Source organism: Lampetra fluviatilis, unplaced genomic scaffold (assembly GCF_964198595.1).
Source record: "Lampetra fluviatilis unplaced genomic scaffold, kcLamFluv1.1 SCAFFOLD_168, whole genome shotgun sequence".
Lineage (NCBI taxonomy): Eukaryota > Metazoa > Chordata > Hyperoartia > Petromyzontiformes > Petromyzontidae > Lampetra > Lampetra fluviatilis.
In genome coordinates this window covers 42,224-58,369 of record NW_027621712.1, presented here as the reverse complement: position 1 = coordinate 58,369, position 16,146 = coordinate 42,224, and the positions used below count along the sequence as shown (strand labels likewise).

The window sequence follows — 16,146 nt, the reverse complement described above, 5'->3', positions numbered from 1 at the left end:
CTGGAAAAGCTACGGGGTGTTGCCCTTACGTTGCCCCTAGACTTCCGAACCTTAGTCCACAACAGAGGACAGTTTGGGGTTTGACCCCGTGGGCATGAATGTTGTTGTGTCGTTAAACCCGCCACCAAACCACGACGCAGCCAATTAGTAAGGACGCCTAACCCCTGGAAATGCTACGGGGTGTTGCCCTTACGATGCCCCAAGACTTGTAGATCTTAGGTCGACGACAGAAGTTAGTTTTATTTGAGGCCGCGTAAAGCATGAATGTTGTTAAACCCGCCCGCCACCAATCGACGACGCAGCACAATCGGTAAGGTTCTGACAACGCGTAAGTAAAACAAAAGAAGTGTGGACAATTCATCTTCTTGGTTCTTTCGGTAAAGTCACAGTAGGAGCAGGAGGAGGTGGATGCGACGATGAAGATGACGACGGAAAAGTAGGAACAGACGTGGAAGGAAGTTGCTGTGTTCCCGAGGCCCTCACCGGGACACGCGGACTGAGAAATTAACGGAAGGTCAGAAGGTCGGATGGCGGGCGGGCGGGCGTAGTACGGCCGTCGGTATTCGGGTTTTTGGAAAAGTAATCAGGCGATGGTGCAGTGGGGGAGGTGATGGTAGCTGAGGCTGGCAATCTTCATGATTTAAAATAGCTTATTTTTGCACATTCATGCATGACATTGTGTTTTGTCAGGCGTTGTGTGTGTACCGTATGGATATATATTTGTTTTCAGTGCCTGAAATGCGTTTATTGCTTGCGATTGGCTTAAACGAGCGTTATAATAGGCAACAAAATAATCCACAATGGAGGTTAGTTTAAGGGTTTGGCTCGCGCGAATATCAACGCTGTGTCGTTAAGCCCGCCACCTGATGCACAGCCAATTACTCATTGGTTCTTTCGGTAAAAAACATGCGTGACTTTACCGAAAGAACCAATGAGTATAATTAGTGAGAAGGTTTGTCACGGAAACCAAACGTGGCCAATTTGTTACTGGTACAGCACCACCGGTGTGTTGGGGAATAAACCTCACTAACACACGTTGACAATTCGACTATCCGTGACTTTTCGCGAGTAAATTACAACCAGTATCATCAGGAGATTTGTGATGTTAAACCCGCCACCACCCGACACACAGCTCAATTAGTAGGAAGGTTTGTCTCGTAAACAAAACGTGGCCAATTCGTTACTAGTACAGCACCACCGGTGTGTTGGAGGGTAAACCCCACTCAGTGGCGGCTCCTGCAAAATCTCTCAGGGGGGGCAAATGTCTGGATGATTGACAAGGATAAGGTCCACCCATGCAATGGATAAATTAACAGCTTAAGCATGTAAAGGCAACTTCACTTCTTTAATATTAATGAAAAATAAAGTGACTCTTACAATACATCTTGTTTGTTACTATGCTCACTATTAAAACAATCCACTCGAGTTTATTTTATTAAAGATTCCACTAGGTGGCGACAAATAATATCGTTGGATGAAACGTGCTTACGTATGATGACGTAAGTACGTATGATGACGTAGGCACGTTAGTGCGAGCCCTCCCGGAAGCCATAGAGAATGCATTGCAGCGCCCGCCGTTCGAAAAAAAACATCTTTGAATGTAAGTCTACGGGAACACTTTGGGCGATTCTCAGCCGGAGTGAAATCGCCCAAAAAGAGGCACAGTGATGGCTGAGATTGGTGGTGCGTCGCCCAATCGCCCTAATGAAGAAACCGCCCCTGACCCCACTACAACATTTACAATTCAAGTGACCGTGACCTTTCGCTAGTACATTACATCCAGTATCATCAGGAAATATGTGACGTTAAATCCGCCACCACCAGCTGAAACTCAGCCAATAAGTAAGACCGTCACTTTTCGCCGGTAATTACAACAACAACAACCGGCATCTACAGGCGGACAGTCAGATTACGTGACAACCGCCGCTTCACTAAGTGGCTGTGTGTGTCGGGTGGTGTGGCGGGTTTGACAACGCACATTTGATAATTCACGCGACCGAACCCAAACTGAGCTCCATTATGGATAATGTTGGTCACGAAAGCCTTTGCTAGGCGTACAACAGACGGGAAATAAACATCCTACCATCAAAGAGCGACCGTCTTTACTCTGTACCTTACTTACCGGTCCAATCTCGACGACTTTGCATCGTGGGGTGATGTACGTACTACTACTATACTTGTAGGTTTTTACCCTTTCAACTGGTTAAAAAACTGACACCTTTATACAAGGCATCATGTTTGCAATAACCACAACACAAGCAGTCAAAATGCAAACATAAAGAAACTCTGATGATGATAATGATATGCACTGTCCTTGAAGTTGATTGGTCCACACCCGAGACAGCTTTTCTTAGAGACTAGTCTCCATTGGTGTTGGACCAGATGACGCCAAAAGGCGTGCAACTCAAAGACAGCGCACTATCAGAGTATTGAGAGCTCGGGCTAAGCATTCACACTATGAGACATCTCCTTTGCACACACACACACACACATGCACGCCTCGGGGAAAGAGGACACCACACGATTACAGCACTAACTGGTTGTGTGTCGGAGAGTACAAAGTGGAGGAGCTGGAGAAAAATCCACACGATCACGGGGAGAGAGAGAGACACGCAAATGCCAAATATACAACAGGCATCAGACAGCTCCCTCCTTCATCCACAGCTCTCTCCTCCTTCATCCACAGCTCTCTCCTCCTTCATCCACAGCTCTCTCCTTCATCCACAGCTCCCTCCTTCACCCACAGCTCCCTCCTTCACCCACAGCTCTCTCCTTCATCCACAGCTCTCTCCTTCACCCACAGCTCTCTCCTTCATCCACAGCTCTCTCCTTCACCCACAGCTCCCTCCTTCACCCACAGCTCCCTCCTTCATCCACAGCTCTCTCCTTCACCCACAGCTCCCTCCTTCACCCACAGCTCTCTCCTTCACCCACAGCTCCCTCCTTCACCCACAGCTCCCTCCTTCACCCACAGCTCCCTCCTTCATCCACAGCTCTCTCCTTCACCCACAGCTCCCTCCCTCACCCACAGCTCCCTCCTTCACCCACAGCTCCCTCCTTCACCCACAGCTCTCTCCTTCATCCACAGCTCCCTCCTTCACCCACAGCTCTCTCCTTCATCCACAGCTCCCTCCTTCATCCACAGCTCCCTCCTTCACCCACAGCTCTCTCCTTCATCCACAGCTCCCTCCTTCACCCACAGCTCCCTCCTTCATCCACAGCTCCCTCCTTCACCCACAGCTCTCTCCTTCACCCACAGCTCCCTCCTTCACCCACAGCTCCCTCCTTCATCCACAGCTCCCTCCTTCACCCACAGCTCTCTCCTTCATCCACAGCTCCCTCCTTCACCCACAGCTCCCTCCTTTACCCACAGCTCCCTCCTTCACCCACAGCTCCCTCCTTCACCCACAGCTCCCTCCTTTACCCACAGCTCCCTCCTTCACCCACAGCTCCCTCCTTCATCCACAGCTCCCTCCTTCACCCACAGCTCCCTCCTTCATCCACAGCTCCCTCCTTCACCCACAGCTCCCTCCTTCATCCACAGCTCCCTCCTTCACCCACAGCTCCCTCCTTCACCCACAGCTCCCTCCTTTACCCACAGCTCCCTCCTTCACCCACAGCTCCCTCCTTCATCCACAGCTCCCTCCTTCACCCACAGCTCCCTCCTTCATCCACAGCTCCCTCCTTCACCCACAGCTCCCTCCTTCACCCACAGCTCCCTCCTTCACCCACAGCTCTCTCCTTCATCCACAGCTCCCTCCTTCACCCACAGCTCCCTCCTTCACCCACAGCTCCCTCCTTCACCCACAGCTCTCTCCTTCACCCACAGCTCCCTCCTTCACCCACAGCTCCCTCCTTCACCCACAGCTCCCTCCTTCACCCACAGCTCTCTCCTTCATCCACAGCTCCCTCCTTCACCCACAGCTCCCTCCTTTACCCACAGCTCCCTCCTTCACCCACAGCTCCCTCCTTCATCCACAGCTCCCTCCTTCACCCACAGCTCCCTCCTTCACCCACAGCTCCCTCCTTCATCCACAGCTCCCTCCTTCACCCACAGCTCCCTCCTTCACCCACAGCTCCCTCCTTCACCCACAGCTCCCTCCTTCACCCACAGCTCCCTCCTTCATCCACAGCTCCCTCCTTCACCCACAGCTCCCTCCTTCACCCACAGCTCCCTCCTTCATCCACAGCTCCCTCCTTCACCCACAGCTCCCTCCTTCACCCACAGCTCCCTCCTTCATCCACAGCTCCCTCCTTCATCCACAGCTCCCTCCTTCACCCACAGCTCCCTCCTTCACCCACAGCTCCCTCCTTCACCCACAGCTCCCTCCTTCATCCACAGCTCCCTCCTTCACCCACAGCTCCCTCCTTCACCCACAGCTCCCTCCTTCATCCACAGCTCCCTCCTTCACCCACAGCTCCCTCCTTCACCCACAGCTCTCTCCTTCATCCACAGCTCTCTCCCTCATCCACAGCTCTCTCCTTCACCCACAGCTCCCTCCTTCACCCACAGCTCTCTCCTTCACCCACAGCTCCCTCCTTCATCCACAGCTCCCTCCTTCACCCACAGCTCTCTCCTTCACCCACAGCTCTCTCCCTCACCCACAGCTCTCTCCTTCACCCACAGCTCTCTCCTTCACCCACAGCTCCCTCCTTCATCCACAGCTCTCTCCCTCACCCACAGCTCTCTCCTTCACCCACAGCTCCCTCCCTCATCCACAGCTCTCTCCCTCACCCACAGCTCTCTCCCTCACCCACAGCTCTCTCCTTCACCCACAGCTCCCTCCTTCATCCACAGCTCTCTCCCTCATCCACAGCTCTCTCCTTCACCCACAGCTCTCTCCCTCACCCACAGCTCTCTCCTTCACCCACAGCTCTCTCCTTCACCCACAGCTCTCTCCTTCATCCACAGCTCTCTCCCTCACCCACAGCTCTCTCCTTCACCCACAGCTCTCTCCCTCACCCACAGCTCTCTCCCTCACCCACAGCTCTCTCCCTCACCCACAGCTCTCTCCTTCACCCACAGCTCTCTCCCTCACCCACAGCTCTCTCCTTCATCCACAGCTCCCTCCTTCATACACAGCTCTCTCCTTCACCCACAGCTCTCTCCCTCACCCACAGCTCTCTCCTTCACCCACAGCTCTCTCCTTCACCCACAGCTCTCTCCCTCACCCACAGCTCTCTCCTTCATCCACAGCTCTCTCCCTCACCCACAGCTCTCTCCTTCACCCACAGCTCTCTCCCTCATCCACAGCTCTCTCCCTCATCCACAGCTCTCTCCTTCACCCACAGCTCTCTCCTTCACCCACAGCTCCCTCCTTCATCCACAGTTCCCTCCTTCATCCACAGCTCTCTCCTCCATCCACAGCTCCCTCCCTCACCCACAGCTCTCTCCTTCATACACAGCTCTCTCCCTCACCCACAGCTCTCTCCCTCACCCACAGCTCTCTCCCTCACCCACAGCTCTCTCCTTCACCCACAGCTCTCTCCTTCACCCACAGCTCTCTCCTTCACCCACAGCTCTCTCCTTCACCCACAGCTCTCTCCTTCACCCACAGTGCTCTCCTTCACCCACAGCTCTCTCCTTCACCCACAACTCTCTCCTTCACCCACATATCTCTCCCTCACCCACAGCTCTCTCCTTCATCCACAGCTCCCTCCTTCCTTCACCCACAGCTCTCTCCCTCATCCACAGCTCTCTCCTTCCTTCACCCACAGCTCTCTCCTTCCTTCACCCACAGCTCTCTCCTTCCTTCACCCACAGCTCTCTCCTTCCTTCATCCACAGCTCTATCCTCCTTCACCCACAGCTCCCTCCTTCATCCACAGTTCCCTCCTTCATCCACAGCTCTCTCCCTCATCCACAGCTCTCTCCCTCATCCACAGCTCTCTCCCTCACCCACAGCTCCCTCCTTCATCCACAGCTCTCTCCTTCATCCACAGCTCTCTCCCTCACCCACAGCTCTCTCCTTCACCCACAGCTCTCTCCCTCACCCACAGCTCCCTCCTTCATCCACAGCTCTCTCCCTCACCCACAGCTCCCTCCTTCATCCACAGCTCTCTCCCTCACCCACAGCTCTCTCCTTCACCCACAGCTCTCTACCTCATCCACAGCTCTCTCCTTCATCCACAGCTCTCTCCCTCACCCACAGCTCCCTCCTTCATCCACAGCTCTCTACCTCATCCACAGCTCTCTCCCTCACCCACAGCTCTCTCCCTCACCCACAGCTCCCTCCTTCATCCACAGCTCTCTCCTTCATCCACAGCTCTCTCCCTCACCCACAGCTCTCTCCTTCACCCACAGCTCTCTCCCTCACCCACAGCTCCCTCCTTCATCCACAGCTCTCTCCCTCACCCACAGCTCCCTCCTTCACCCACAGCTCTCTCCCTCACCCACAGCTCTCTCCTTCACCCACAGCTCTCTCCCTCACCCACAGCTCTCTCCTTCACCCACAGCTCTCTCCCTCACCCACAGCTCCCTCCTTCATCCACAGCTCTCTCCCTCACCCACAGCTCTCTCCTTCACCCACAGCTCTCTCCCTCACCCACAGCTCTCTCCTTCACCCACAGCTCTCTCCCTCATCCACAGCTCTCTCCCTCACCCACAGCTCTCTCCTTCACCCACAGCTCTCTCCTTCATCCACAGCTCTCTCCCTCACCCACAGCTCTCTCCTTCACCCACAGCTCTCTCCATCACCCACAGCTCTCTCCTTCACCCACAGCTCTCTCCTTCACCCACAGCTCTCTCCCTCACCCACAGCTCTCTCCTTCACCCACAGCTCTCTCCTTCATCCACAGCTCTCTCCCTCACCCACAGCTCTCTCCCTCACCCACAGCTCTCTCCTTCACCCACAGCTCTCTCCTTCACCCACAGCTCTCTCCCTCACCCACAGCTCTCTCCTTCACCCACAGCTCTCTCCTTCATCCACAGCTCTCTCCTTCATCCACAGCTCTCTCCTTCACCCACAGCTCTCTCCTTCATCCACAGCTCTCTCCTTCACCCACAGCTCTCTCCTTCATCCACAGCTCTCTCCTTCATCCACAGCTCTCTCCTTCACCCACAGCTCTCTCCTTCATCCACAGCTCCCTCCTTCACCCACAGCTCTCTCCTTCACCCACAGCTCCCTCCTTCACCCACAGCTCTCTCCTTCACCCACAGCTCTCTCCCTCATCCACAGCTCTCTCCTTCACCCACAGCTCCCTCCTTCACCCACAGCTCCCTCCTTCACCCACAGCTCTCTCCCTCATCCACAGCTCTCTCCCTCCTTCATCCACAGCTCCCTCCTTCACCCACAGCTCTCTCCTTCATCCACAGCTCTCTCCTTCACCCACAGCTCCCTCCTTCACCCACAGCTCTCTCCTTCATCCACAGCTCTCTCCTTCATCCACAGCTCTCTCCTTCATCCACAGCTCTCTCCTTCACCCACAGCTCTCTCCCTCATCCACAGCTCTCTCCCTCCTTCACCCACAGCTCTCTCCCTCACCCACAGCTCTCTCCCTCCTTCATCCACAGCTCCCTCCTTCATCCACAGCTCTCTCCCTCACCCACAGCTCCCTCCTTCACCCACAGCTCTCTCCTTCACCCACAGCTCTCTCCCTCCTTCATCCACAGCTCTCTCCTTCACCCACAGCTCCCTCCTTCACCCACAGCTCTCTCCTTCACCCACAGCTCTCTCCCCCACCCACAGCTCCTCCTTCACCCACAGCTCTCTCCTTCACCCACAGCTCTCTCCTTCATCCACAGCTCTCTCCCTCATCCACAGCTCCCTCCTTCACCCACAGCTCCCTCCTTCACCCACAGCTCTCTCCTTCATCCACAGCTCTCTCCCTCATCCACAGCTCCCTCCTTCACCCACAGCTCCCTCCTTCACCCACAGCTCTCTCCTTCACCCACAGCTCTCTCCTTCACCCACAGCTCTCTCCCTCATCCACAGCTCCCTCCTTCATCCACAGCTCTCTCCTTCACCCACAGCTCTCTCCTTCACCACAGCTCTCTCCTTCACCCACAGCTCTCTCCTTCACCCACAGCTCTCTCCTTCATCCACAGCTCCCTCCTTCACCCACAGCTCTCTCCTTCACCCACAGCTCTCTCCTTCACCCACAGCTCTCTCCCTCATCCACAGCTCCCTCCTTCACCCACAGCTCTCTCCTTCACCCACAGCTCTCTCCTTCACCCACAGCTCTCTCCTTCACCCACAGCTCTCTCCCTCACCCACAGCTCTCTCCCTCACCACAGCTCTCTCCTTCACCCACAGCTCTCTCCTTCACCCACAGCTCTCTCCTTCACCCACAGCTCTCTCCTTCATCCACAGCTCTCTCCTTCATCCACAGCTCTCCTCCTTCACCCACAGCTCTCCTCCTTCACCCACAGCTCTCTCCTTCACCCACAGCTCCCTCCTTCACCCACAGCTCCCTCCTTCACCCACAGCTCTCTCCCTCACCCACAGCTCCCTCCTTCATCCACAGCTCTCTCCCTCCTTCATCCACAGCTCCCTCCTTCACCCACAGCTCTCTCCTTCACCCACAGCTCTCTCCCTCACCCACAGCTCTCTCCTTCACCCACAGCTCTCTCCCTCACCCACAGCTCTCTCCTTCACCCACAGCTCTCTCCTTCACCCACAGCTCTCTCCTTCATCCACAGCTCTCTCCCTCACCCACAGCTCTCTCCTTCACCCACAGCTCTCTCCCTCACCCACAGCTCTCTCCTCACCCACAGCTCTCCTCCCTCACCCACAGCTCTCTCCTTCACCCACAGCTCTCTCCCTCACCCACAGCTCTCTCCTTCATCCACAGCTCCCTCCTTCATACACAGCTCTCTCCTTCACCCACAGCTCTCTCCCTCACCCACAGCTCTCTCCTTCACCCACAGCTCTCTCCCTCACCCACAGCTCTCTCCTTCATCCACAGCTCTCTCCCTCACCCACAGCTCTCTCCTTCACCCACAGCTCTCTCCCTCATCCACAGCTCTCTCCCTCATCCACAGCTCTCTCCTTCACCCACAGCTCTCTCCTTCACCCACAGCTCCCTCCTTCATCCACAGTTCTCTCCTTCATCCACAGCTCTCTCCTCCATCCACAGCTCCCTCCCTCACCCACAGCTCTCTCCTTCATACACAGCTCTCTCCCTCACCCACAGCTCTCTCCCTCACCCACAGCTCTCTCCCTCACCCACAGCTCTCTCCTTCACCCACAGCTCTCTCCTTCACCCACAGCTCTCTCCTTCACCCACAGCTCTCTCCTTCACCCACAGCTCTCTCCTTCACCCACAGTGCTCTCCTTCACCCACAGCTCTCTCCTTCACCCACAACTCTCTCCTTCACCCACATATCTCTCCTCACCCACAGCTCTCTCCTTCATCCACAGCTCCCTCCTCCTTCACCCACAGCTCTCTCCCTCATCCACAGCTCTCCTCCTTCACCCACAGCTCTCTCCTTCCTCACCCACAGCTCTCCTCCTTCACCCACAGCTCTCTCCTCCTTCATCCACAGCTCTATCCTCCTTCACCCCACAGCTCCTCTCCTTCACCACAGTTCCCTCCTTCATCCACAGCTCTCTCCCTCATCCACAGCTCTCTCCCTCACCCACAGCTCTCTCCCTCACCCACAGCTCTCTCCCTCACCCACAGCTCTCTCCTCACCCACAGCTCTCTCCTTCACCCACAGCTCTCTCCCTCACCCACAGCTCTCTCCTTCACCCACAGCTCTCTCCCTCACCCACAGCTCTCCTCCTTCATCCACAGCTCTCTCCCTCACCCACAGCTCTCTCCTTCATCCACAGCTCTCTCCCTCACCCACAGCTCTCTCCTTCACCCACAGCTCTCTACCTCATCCACAGCTCTCTCCTTCATCCACAGCTCTCTCCCTCACCCACAGCTCCCTCCTTCATCCACAGCTCTCTACCTCATCCACAGCTCTCTCCCTCACCCACAGCTCTCTCCCTCACCCACAGCTCCCTCCTTCATCCACAGCTCTCTCCTTCATCCACAGCTCCCTCCCTCACCCACAGCTCTCTCCTTCACCCACAGCTCTCTCCCTCACCCACAGCTCTCTCCTTCACCCACAGCTCTCTCCCTCACCCACAGCTCCCTCCTTCATCCACAGCTCTCTCCCTCACCCACAGCTCTCTCCTTCACCCACAGCTCTCTCCCTCACCCACAGCTCTCTCCTTCACCCACAGCTCTCTCCCTCACCCACAGCTCTCTCCTTCATCCACAGCTCTCTCCCTCACCCACAGCTCCTCCTTCATCCACAGCTCTCTCCCTCACCCACAGCTCTCTCCTTCACCCACAGCTCTCTCCCTCACCCACAGCTCTCTCCTTCACCCACAGCTCTCTCCCTCATCCACAGCTCTCTCCCTCACCCACAGCTCTCTCCCTCACCCACAGCTCTCTCCTTCACCCACAGCTCTCTCCTTCATCCACAGCTCTCTCCCTCACCCACAGCTCTCTCCTTCACCCACAGCTCTCTCCATCACCCACAGCTCTCTCCTTCACCCACAGCTCTCTCCTTCACCCACAGCTCTCTCCCTCACCCACAGCTCTCTCCTTCACCCACAGCTCTCTCCTTCATCCACAGCTCTCTCCCTCACCCACAGCTCTCTCCCTCACCCACAGCTCTCTCCTTCACCCACAGCTCTCTCCTTCACCCACAGCTCTCTCCCTCACCCACAGCTCTCTCCTTCACCCACAGCTCTCTCCTTCATCCACAGCTCTCTCCTTCACCACAGCTCTCTCCTTCACCCACAGCTCTCTCCTTCATCCACAGCTCTCTCCTTCACCCACAGCTCTCTCCTTCATCCACAGCTCTCTCCTTCATCCACAGCTCTCTCCTTCACCCACAGCTCTCTCCTTCATCCACAGCTCCCTCTTCACCCACAGCTCTCTCCTTCACCCACAGCTCCCTCCTTCACCCACAGCTCTCTCCTTCACCCACAGCTCTCTCCCTCATCCACAGCTCTCTCCTTCACCCACAGCTCCCTCCTTCACCCACAGCTCCCTCCTTCACCCACAGCTCTCTCCCTCATCCACAGCTCTCTCCCTCCTTCATCCACAGCTCCCTCCTTCACCCACAGCTCTCTCCTTCATCCACAGCTCTCTCCTTCACCCACAGCTCCCTCCTTCACCCACAGCTCTCTCCTTCATCCACAGCTCTCTCCTTCATCCACAGCTCTCTCCTTCATCCACAGCTCTCTCCTTCACCCACAGCTCTCTCCCTCATCCACAGCTCTCTCCCTCCTTCACCCACAGCTCTCTCCCTCACCCACAGCTCTCTCCCTCCTTCATCCACAGCTCCCTCCTTCATCCACAGCTCTCTCCCTCACCCACAGCTCTCTCCCTCCTTCATCCACAGCTCTCTCCTTCACCCACAGCTCCCTCCTTCACCCACAGCTCTCTCCTTCACCCACAGCTCTCTCCCCCACCCACAGCTCCTCCTTCACCCACAGCTCTCTCCTTCACCCACAGCTCTCTCCTTCATCCACAGCTCTCTCCCTCATCCACAGCTCCCTCCTTCACCCACAGCTCCCTCCTTCACCCACAGCTCTCTCCTTCATCCACAGCTCTCTCCCTCATCCACAGCTCCCTCCTTCACCCACAGCTCCCTCCTTCACCCACAGCTCTCTCCTTCACCCACAGCTCTCTCCTTCACCCACAGCTCTCTCCCTCATCCACAGCTCCCTCCTTCATCCACAGCTCTCTCCTTCACCCACAGCTCTCTCCTTCACCCACAGCTCTCTCCTTCACCCACAGCTCTCTCCTTCACCCACAGCTCTCTCCTTCATCCACAGCTCCCTCCTTCACCCACAGCTCTCTCCTTCACCCACAGCTCTCTCCTTCACCCACAGCTCTCTCCCTCATCCACAGCTCCCTCCTTCACCCACAGCTCTCTCCTTCACCCACAGCTCTCTCCTTCACCCACAGCTCTCTCCTTCACCCACAGCTCTCTCCCTCACCCACAGCTCTCTCCTCACCCACAGCTCTCTCCTTCACCCACAGCTCTCTCCTTCACCCACAGCTCTCTCCTTCACCCACAGCTCTCTCCTTCATCCACAGCTCTCTCCTTCATCCACAGCTCCCTCCTTCACCCACAGCTCCCTCCTTCACCCACAGCTCTCTCCTTCACCCACAGCTCCCTCCTTCACCCACAGCTCCCTCCTTCACCCACAGCTCTCTCCCTCACCCACAGCTCCTCCTTCATCCACAGCTCTCTCCCTCCTTCATCCACAGCTCCCTCCTTCACCCACAGCTCTCTCCTTCACCCACAGCTCTCTCCTTCACCCACAGCTCCCTCCTTCACCCACAGCTCCCTCCTTCACCCACAGCTCTCTCCCTCACCCACAGCTCCCTCCTTCACCCACAGCTCTCTCCCTCCTTCACCCACAGCTCCCTCCTTCATCCACAGCTCCCTCCTTCACCCACAGCTCTCTCCTTCACCCACAGCTCCCTCCTTCATCCACAGCTCCCTCCTTCACCCACAGCTCTCTCCTTCACCCACAGCTCCCTCCTTCACCCACAGCTCTCTCCTTCACCCACAGCTCCCTCCTTCACCCACAGCTCCCTCCTTCACCCACAGCTCTCTCCCTCACCCACAGCTCCCTCCTTCACCCACAGCTCTCTCCCTCCTTCACCCACAGCTCCCTCCTTCATCCACAGCTCCTCCTTCCCCCACAGCTCCCCTCCTCCCACAGCTCCCTCCTTCATCCACAGCTCTCTCCTTCACCCACAGCTCCCTCCTTCATCCACAGCTCCCTCCTTCACCCACAGCTCCCTCCTTCACCCACAGCTCCCTCCTCATCCACAGCTCTCTCCTTCACCCACAGCTCCCTCCCTCACCACAGCTCTCTCCTTCATCCACAGCTCCCTCCTTCACCCACAGCTCCCTCCTTCACCCACAGCTCCCTCCTTCATCCACAGCTCCCTCCTTCATCCACAGCTCCCTCCTTCACCCACAGCTCCCTCCTTCATCCACAGCTCTCTCCTTCATCCACAGCTCCCTCCTTCATCCACAGCTCCCTCCTTCATCCACAGCTCCCTCCTTCATCCACAGCTCCTCTCCTTCATCCACAGCTCCCTCCTTCACCCACAGCTCTCTCCTTCACCCACAGCTCTTTCCTTCACCCACAGCTCTCTCCTTCACCCACAGCTCTCTCCTTCATCCACAGCTCTCTCCTTCACCCACAGCTATCTCCTTCACCCACAGCTCCCTCCCTCCTTCATCCACAGCTCTCTCCCTCCTTCATCCACAGCTCCCTCCTTCACCCACAGCTCCCTCCTTCATCCACAGCTCCCTCCCTCCTTCACCCACAGCTCCCTCCTTCACCCACAGCTCCCTCCTTCATCCACAGCTCCTCCCTCCTTCACCCACAGCTCCCTCCTTCACCCACAGCTCCCTCCTTCATCCACAGCTCCCTCCCTCCTTCACCCACAGCTCCCTCCCTCCTTCATCCACAGCTCTCTCCTTCACCCACAGCTCCCTCCTTCATCCCACAGCTCCCTCCCTCCTTCATCCACAGCTCTCTCCCTCCTTCATCCACAGCTCCCTCCTTCACCCACAGCTCCCTCCTTCATCCACAGCTCCCTCCCTCCTTCACCCACAGCTCCCTCCTTCACCCACAGCTCCCTCCTTCATCCACAGCTCCTTCCCTCCTTCACCCACAGCTCCCTCCCTCCTTCATCCACAGCTCCCTCCTTCACCCACAGCTCCCTCCTTCACCCACAGCTCCCTCCCTCCTTCATCCACAGCTCTCTCCTTCACCCACAGCTCTCTCCCTCCTTCATCCACAGCTCCCTCCTTCACCCACAGCTCCCTCCCTCCTTCATCCACAGCTCCCTCCTTCACCCACAGCTCCCTCCTTCACCCACAGCTCCCTCCCTCCTTCATCCACAGCTCTCTCCTTCACCCACAGCTCTCTCCCTCCTTCATCCACAGCTCCCTCCTTCATCCACAGCTCCCTCCTTCACCCACAGCTCCCTCCCTCCTTCATCCACAGCTCCCTCCTTCACCCACAGCTCCCTCCTTCACCCACAGCTCCCTCCCTCCTTCATCCACAGCTCTCTCCTTCACCCACAGCTCTCTCCCTCCTTCATCCACAGCTCCCTCCTTCATCCACAGCTCCCTCCTTCACCCACAGCTCCCTCCCTCCTTCATCCACAGCTCCCTCCTTCATCCACAGCTCCCTCCTTCACCCACAGCTCCCTCCCTCCTTCACCCACAGCTCCCTCCTTCACCCACAGCTCCCTCCCTCCTTCATCCACAGCTCTCTCCTTCACCCACAGCTCCCTCCCTCCTTCATCCACAGCTCCCTCCTTCACCCACAGCTCCCTCCCTCCTTCATCCACAGCTCTCTCCTTCACCCACAGCTCCCTCCCTCCTTCATCCACAGCTCCCTCCTTCACCCACAGCTCCCTCCCTCCTTCATCCACAGCTCCCTCCTTCACCCACAGCTCCCTCCCTCCTTCATCCACAGCTCTCTCCTTCACCCACAGCTCCCTCCCTCCTTCACCCACAGCTCCCTCCTTCACCCACAGCTCCCTCCCTCACCCACAGCTCCCTCCTTCACCCACAGCTCCCTCCTTCACCCACAGCTCCCTCCTTCACCCACAGCTCTCTCCTTCACCCACAGCTCCCTCCTTCACCCACAGCTCTCTCCTTCACCCACAGCTCCCTCCCTCACCCACAGCTCCCTCCTTCACCCACAGCTCCCTCCTTCACCCACAGCTCTCTCCCTCACCCACAGCTCTCTCCCTCCTTCACCCACAGCTCCCTCCTTCACCCACAGCTCTCTCCCTCCTTCATCCACAGCTCCCTCCTTCACCCACAGCTCCCTCCTTCACCCACAGCTCCCTCCTTCACCCACAGCTCCCTCCCTCACCCACAGCTCTCTCCTTCACCCACAGCTCCCTCCTTCACCCACAGCTCCCTCCTTCACCCACAGCTCTCTCCTTCACCCACAGCTCCCTCCTTCACCCACAGCTCTCTCCCTCACCCACAGCTCCCTCCTTCATCCACAGCTCCCTCCTTCACCCACAGCTCTCTCCTTCACCCACAGCTCCCTCCTTCATCCACAGCTCTCTCCCTCCTTCATCCACAGCTCTCTCCCTCACCCACAGCTCTCTCCCTCCTTCACCCACAGCTCCCTCCTTCATCCACAGCTCTCTCCTTCATCCACAGCTCTCTCCTTCACCCACAGCTCTCTCCCTCCTTCATCCACAGCTCTCTCCTTCATCCACAGCTCCCTCCTTCATCCACAGCTCTCTCCTTCACCCACAGCTCTCTCCCTCCTTCATCCACAGCTCTCTCCTTCATCCACAGCTCTCTCCCTCCTTCATCCACAGCTCTCTCCTTCATCCACAGCTCTCTCCCTCCTTCATCCACAGCTCTCTCCTTCATCCACAGCTCTCTCCTTCATCCACAGCTCTTTCCTTCATCCACAGCTCCCTCCCTCACCCACAGCTCTCTCCTTCATCCACAGCTCTCTCCCTCCTTCATCCACAGCTCCCCCCCTCCTCCGCCATGCCCCCTATTATCTCCACAATCCCCTCTCACCATTTCCTCTCCCCTCCCGCCCACACCCCCTCCCCCCCCCCCCCCAATCCTCTCATCCCTGTCACCTAATTCCGGGCTACCAGGCAATGGTGTCAATGGATTATTCCCACCCCCATAACCCCTAAACCCCTATTCCTCATTCCAATTTGTCCATTCCTCCCCCCCCCTCCCCCTCCTCCCCCTCCCCCTCGCCCTTCCCCTCCTCCTCGCCCTTCCCTCTCGCCCGAGCCCCCCCTCAGCTCGAGGATGAGCGTCTCGTCCTCGGGCCACTCGGCGAGGGGTGCGGACGCGAAACGTCCGGCGGAGTCGGCGAACGAATTCGCCGCAGAAGCCGAAGCGCAACTTGAGCGCGAACAACGCCGTGGCCGTGGCCGTGGTACCTCCTCCGCCTTCGCCTCCGGTGGTGGCGTCCAAGAAGTGACGCAGCGTCAGGGCGAGCGGCCCCAGCGAGGCCTCCCTGTAGACGAGGTCGCTGGCCACGACGTAGTCGTAGGCCGCGGCGTCGAAGGCCGAGAGGCCGCGGCCCCAGGAGAGCTCGCGCACCTCGGGGCGGCCGTCGCCGCGCCGCGTGTTGTTGGTGATGTTCGTCGAGAGGGAGGCCAGCAC

General features: G+C 57.5%; 1 protein-coding gene across 1 annotated transcript in view; it reads right to left on the bottom strand.

The window, feature by feature from the left end:
* Positions 1 to 36: 36 nt before the first annotated feature.
* The window catches only part of LOC144955599 (protein-lysine methyltransferase METTL21E-like), an 18,498-nt gene continuing 2,388 nt past the window's right edge, over positions 37 to 16,146 (bottom strand). The window contains exons 4-5 of the mRNA XM_078885771.1: positions 15,864 to 16,083; positions 37 to 50 (exon numbers count right to left, since the gene is read on the bottom strand). Of these exons, the coding sequence (XP_078741897.1) occupies positions 37 to 50; positions 15,864 to 16,083 (234 nt within the window). The remainder of the gene's footprint in view (positions 51 to 15,863; positions 16,084 to 16,146) is intronic.